Here is a 6,450-nt window from a genome sequence, read left to right on the forward strand (position 1 = left end):
AATATGATGCTAGTGCGCCCTTACCAGCTTTACTAATATTTTATTTTTTTATTAAGATTTATATGTTGTGTTTTTTTGTTGTTTGTTTTTTTTAACGATGGACGTAAAGTGTGTCAGTAAAGAGTAATTGATTGAATTGAATTATGTGCTGCTGAACACGTGGGCTAAATGTTGTTTTGAAACGCTTCCGTCTCATTATTACCAAGCCAAATAAAAACCTGCACTTATAAGCGAACAGCTGCATTTAAGCGGAACTTTGCCTATACCTGTCACATCCACGGAACTATTAACAGGGACGGACTTCCGCTTTGATTGCGTAAACGCATTGGCAGTATGCGTAGATAAATTAGAATATATCGACTTGGATAGTGTTTTCTAGGCTGGTGTTTTCTAGAATTTAATGACGGCTAATGGGTACATATATGTGTAATAAAAACTACTAATTGTTCCAACGATAGATATGTGTAATTCACACAGAGTCGCACAAACAGGAAGTAAAAGGAACAAGCCAATCAGCTCCACGGAGGATGTATCACGCGCGATGCAGCGTCTCTGGTGAAGGTTACGGTTAGTTGAACGTGTGCACTGTTACCTGTTACCTGAAGCAGAGGCTACAGACAGACTGGAAACGACGCTGTGCGCAGTTGCGGTAAGAATTAATTTCACTGTCATGAAGCTGTTCGTCACATCAGCTCACAGACACGAGCTGCTTCCTCGTGTTCAAACATTACAGAACCGTGTTAACACATCATCCTGTGACTGCAGCAGCAGAAACCCTAGTTCTCATATTTACCTGCTGTTCAAGGTAAGGTATATTTACTTGCTGGACCCATAAACGCACTTTAATAAGTTAACATAGTTTATAATCTGGATTTAGCGAGTTTATGTAAATCTACGCCGCCGGACTCCTGGGTTTACCGGTGTTCTAGATTAACTGGCGCTTAGATTAACTGGTGTTGGTGGAACAGATGTGTGGCAGACTTGCGTTTCAGGAGCTGCTACCGACAAACCAGCAAAAAAAAAAAACCGCCAAATGTGTCATCTGTGTCACTTGTGAGGTTATCTCAAACACACTCCGTCAGTCTTGATGCTGTTGAACAACAAAATGTTTAAAATGTGGCGAGTTTACCTGGTGATTGTCTCACGCGCGACGCGATCGCGGAAACAGCAAACAATTAACACCACGCCGATGTTGTTCACAGGACAGCAAGAGTAAACGATCGGGAGACTCTAGTCGTCGTTATCGTTCCCCTCGCACGTTTTATTTCTCCGGTTTCAGCGTTTTTGCTTCACAACTACAGCGAGCAGTTTGCTTTGTGCACTAACATGGACTCGAGTCAACCAGCGCCACCTCTGGCCAAGTGCCACAGCCTACAGCCAGATCAACCTGTGACACACATCTGCAGCACGTTTGAATTCGTTACATGCACAACACATTTGTACCTTTCAATCGTGTCTGTTTGAGGATATCACCAGGTAAACTCGCCACATTTTTAAACATTTTGTTGTTCAACAGCATCAAGACTGACGGAGTGTGTTTGGGATAACCTCACAAGCTTCACAGATGACACATTTGGCGTTTTTTGCTGATTTGTCGGTAGCAGCTCCTGAAACGCAAGTCTGCCACACATCTGTTCCACCAACACCAGTTAATCTAAACACCAGTTAATCTGAAACACCGGCCTGCCGTCAACATTCACGGGGAACTGGAAAATACAATTATGTTTAAAAATGTGCATGATCTCCGCTGCTTGGTTAGTTTTCTTGACAGATGGTCCTCGCTAAGAATTATGGGACGGCATTTTCTTCTTTCCCTTCATAAAGGATGCCCCAGTGTTAAGAGAAGCAATTAAAAAAGCGTTGAAGCTCCTTTCCTTTATAATTGGAAATACTTCCGGGTCACTTCCTGCAGTTAGGATTTGTTTTTTGATTTTCTTTTTGAAATATGAAAGATTAAATTAAACTAGTAACTGGGTTACTCTGGTTTTAAGTTGTTTCTGCCTCTGATGGCTGTTCGCTATTGATATGTGTGTACTTCACTGCTCTGTGAGTGACGTGACCTGCAGTCATGGTGAGAATAAGTTAAATATTTGAAATGATAAGGAATGGTGCTTCAATCAGAATTCTTTGTTCATTTCTATGGAAATGATGCAGTTTCTCCACGACCAGAACAGCTGGACTAAATTAAATAATGCAGCATATTATACAGTTTATAAACTATAAGAAACAGCTCTAACATATGTTTCCTTTATTAGCTCCTTTAGCAGAGAGAGGAAAAATTGTACTTTCTCATAATTTACAGCAATAATCAACACGACCGACTCAATTGTCTCAGATAATTAGATGCTAACACTTTCCAGCATTTTCCAGTCCAGGCCAAAACCTGCTGATCTTTATTAACCTTGAATGTCAGGCTGGCATAGCTAGTTATTACATTAGCATCAGCTAGCTATACTACAGCACATGGTGTGTTAAATGTTTTTGGAGAAACGTTCACTGTGCTTTTTATTGTTTCCTTTACGTATTGCGTATTAGTGCGAGGAAAATAAACCAGTTCTTGCTGTATTCCAGTCATGTGCAGCTATATGTCTCAATAAGTACATATCAGAGACGCACAGAGCTCCATCTCTTCAGCCACCTTCTCTAGCTATCCTGGGGGGACACCAAGGTATTTCCAAAAAACCTGAGAAATATACTCTTCTGTGTATCCTGAGTCTGCCCTGAGATCTACTTCCGGTGAAACATACCCAGAACACCTTACCTAGGAGGTGTCAGGGAGGCATCCTAGTCAGATACCCGAACCACCTCAACTGACTCCTTTCAGTGTGGTGGAGTAACAGCTCTACTCCAAGCTCCTCCTGAATAACCAAGCTTTTCACCCTGTCTTTAAGGCGAAGCCAAACCATCGTGTAGAGCAGGGGTGGGGGAACTCTAGGCCTCTAAGGCCGGTGTCCTGCAGGTTTTAGATGTGTCCTTGATCCAACACAGCTGATTTAAATGTCTTGAAGTTCTCCAGAGGTCTGGTTATGAACTAATCATTTGATTCAGGTATCTAGAACCTGCAGGACACCGGCCCTGGACACTTGGAGTTCCCCACTTGTGATCTATAAGAAGGCTGCTAAATAAAGGGACTTGGCCCCTCCTCAACATGCCTTCAACTTCTCCAGACGCCTGGTAATGAACTAGACTCTCACCATTACCCCTTGAGTGCAAACTAGAACTTCTGTCCATCAATATATTAGCAGAACAGCAGAGTCCAAAACCCACTGAAGATGAGTCTGACTTTTTGCATGCAGCGCAGACTAAGCTTTCACGGGAACTGGACCCTGCAACAACAGGCTCGATCTACTCTGGAAGCATCTCGAGGGACACGGTCAAATGCTCACTCCAAAACACACACAGGCTAGTTGGGCAAACACACAGACGCCCTTGAATGTTTTGAGTGGATGCAGAGCTGGTCCAGTGTTCCCTGACAAGCATGAGCACCTCATTGTTCCTCCAAATAAAAGCCCAAAATGTTCAGTCCTTTCTTACCATGAAGATGAATCACCAGCTCTTTTAAAATCATAGAAAAACTCACGTAGAATACTTTTAAACATGCTAAGTTCATGTAACTTTCATGCTGATTAAACAAATAAGATAAGTTGTACCACAAAGAAACCCAAAAACTACATTGTGACATGTTTAGAGTTATTTTTCACATTTTTCTGCTACGTAACTCCAGATATCCTGTTTGACTTATTTGATGTCTTCAGTTTGTATCTACAATGTAGAAAGTAGTAAAGAACATTAAATGAGAAGGCGTGTCCAAACTCGTCACATGTCAAACTGTGTGTTTCTTGTGCTCATCAGTGATGGCAGGCCTGTCCAGCTATGCGTTGCGGATGGCCAGACTGAGCTCACAGATCTTTGGAGAAGTTGTGCATCCAACTGACCTGAAATCTATGAAGGTGGTCCAGCTGTTCCAGGAGCCGCCTATGGCCAAGAGGAAGGAGGTGTATGACTGGTACCCACACCACAAGATTTACTACGCTGTGACCCAGAAGCTCCGGTTCATGGGTCTGTTCAGGTACAGTAGAATACACCTGTGATATGAGGACAGTATTTACCTTTGTAAAGCAAACATGGCTTCATTTATTTTTACACAGTTGTGCTGCTGAAACACATTTTTAAGAGTTTGAAGGTTCATAACTTCTGATATTAACATTTATTTTCATTTTTTGTGGGATTTACAAAAAAAAGTAAAACAAATCCCACTGTTGTCATTTTCTCCCTTTAAAAAATGTAATTAGATTACAGTGTAGGTGTGATAATGAACTGATTAAACAACAAACAAATATGAGTATGCACGCTAAAATGTGTTTTGTTTGAAATACATTTTATAAATAATTTAAATTTACACTTCAGCATGAAACACTGTAACATGCAATAAGTATGTCAGTGCAGGAGCAGTTACATTGTTTCCAAAACCAAAAAAGAGAACCAGGAAGTGAAGGCCGGAACCCGAGAGATTCAAGCTCCGCCCCCCTGCCTCTGTCGGTGCCTCTGAAGTTTAATCAGCCACTATTTATTACCTCAGAAAGAATTTGAAGTGACTTATAAATGGGGGAACATGTGAACTGCAGTCGCTTCAGAAAGTACAAAGACTGCTTTGCTTTTTTGTTAAAAACTGAAATGACTCATTTACAGAGTATAAGACGCTGAATGCAGTATTTTAAAGCTCATCAGTCAAGTCTGAATCAAGTCTGAAGAAGACGGTTTTTTTGCTTTCTTAGATTTCGGCATATTGGACGGCATCTTCGATTCTATCCATAATTGTTAATAATGTAAAGTGTGGTTCACGTCTGGACTGGAACTCGGCCTCGCTGACCCACTGCTCACTGCAGCAGGCTTTCCTACCGTGGAGCTGTGCAGCCTGACAACATCCTGCCACTCCCACACTTCCCACTAGTTTTTAATCACTTAATTATTCTTAATTACTAACTACCTTGTTACTAGATTTTTTGTCGTTATTTATTCTGTTTTGTGATGAAATGTTTCTGTGGCCCAGATATTGAACTGATTGTATCCAAATGATTTGCTGTATTCTTCATCAGGGGTTTTGTTTCTTTGTGTGATTCAAAGATCATGTGATTGGAGGTGTCATCATTTATTCTATTATGGAAAATGTCTCATGGTTACCAGTGGGGATTTAACCACGCCTCACTGGACAACAATAAGTTGAGTGTGCACTAGAACAGAGAACGAGACCTGCTGTGTGGTGATGCTGCTGAAGCGTACAGCGTCACTGCAGTTATTAGGCCGGCTATTTGAAGCTGCTGAGGCACTGCAGGGTCCACGTGCTGAAACGTTGTAAACCACATTGAGAGGACATTAATAAGCTGTATGACAGAGTATATCACATTTGTGTGTAACTACACCATCTAACCATCTCAGGGCTGCATGTTGCTCTGTGAACAAGAAGCTTTGGCTCATTACTTCCCTTAAAGACATGTTGAACTGCACAGATCAGGGGTGTCCAACTCCGGGCGTCCTGCAGATTTAGATGTGTCAGCTGATCTAAATGGCTAATTGACCTCCTCAGCACGTCTTGAAGTTCTCCAGAGGCCTGGTGATGAACTCGATTCAGGTGTGATATCTAGAACCTGCAGGACACGGCCCTCGAGGCCTGGCGTTCCCATCCCTGGCTTAAAGCTTCCAGGTCAGGCTCCCACTGAGGAGGGTCCAGCATGAGCTGAAGGCAAAACAAAAGGTTCAAATGTGTCACCAGATATACCCGGGTAGCTGTTATGTTACATACCTGTGCAGGTAAAGTCTGCAGAGATGTCCTGTGCCCTTATTCAACGTGGCTTTCTTCTTCTGCTTCACCAGAAAGTCCTGAGTGATGGTTTGATAACTTTCTGAAGAGATCTCACATGAAAAACAGTGAAATCCATAAGATGAAGTGCATGTAAGTATGGCAGAAGTAAAAACTGTCTAATCAAATCCTTAATTTGTTTTAGAGATGAGCACGAAGACTTCAAGGAGGAGATGCGTCGTCTGAGGAAACTAAGAGGAAAAGGGACGCCAAAGAAAGGAGAGGGGAAGAGAGCAGGCAAGAAGAAGTGAGCTGCCACACGTCTGCTCCCCGAGGCTGCTCAGGACTCGACGCCCTTCGGTTTCTGCGCTGGCTGCTGTGCACCGCGGTGGGAGGCTGGTCCCGAGAGCTGTCCTTTGTTTCTGTGCTGACAGGACGTTCTGAGTCGGGCATATCCCACTTCTGTTAAATCGTGCATGTCATTGAACGTGTGTGTGGTAGTAAGAGGGCTGTGCTTATATCTTATTACCACATAATAATCTGTAGAACAGCCCAGGAGGCAGCGTTAGCTGCTGACAGCTCGACTGTGGATGGAACGGCTCAAATGTACAGAAGTTTTTTCACAATAAAGTCAATGTGATAAATCTGCAAAA

General features: G+C 42.6%; 1 protein-coding gene across 1 annotated transcript; it reads left to right on the top strand.

Moving 5' to 3' along the window:
• Nucleotides 1–474: 474 nt before the first annotated feature.
• On the top strand, nt 475–6,450 carry mrps33 (mitochondrial ribosomal protein S33). Its single transcript, XM_006799738.3, has 3 exons — nt 475–649; nt 3,853–4,069; nt 6,003–6,450. Exons 2-3 carry the CDS (start codon nt 3,855–3,857, stop codon nt 6,106–6,108), a joined length of 321 nt encoding a protein of 106 aa, XP_006799801.1. The 5' UTR covers nt 475–649; nt 3,853–3,854; the 3' UTR covers nt 6,109–6,450.

This window comes from Neolamprologus brichardi, chromosome 17 (genome assembly GCF_056152115.1).
Source record: "Neolamprologus brichardi isolate AB-2024 chromosome 17, ASM5615211v1, whole genome shotgun sequence".
Classification (NCBI taxonomy): Eukaryota; Metazoa; Chordata; class Actinopteri; order Cichliformes; family Cichlidae; genus Neolamprologus; species Neolamprologus brichardi.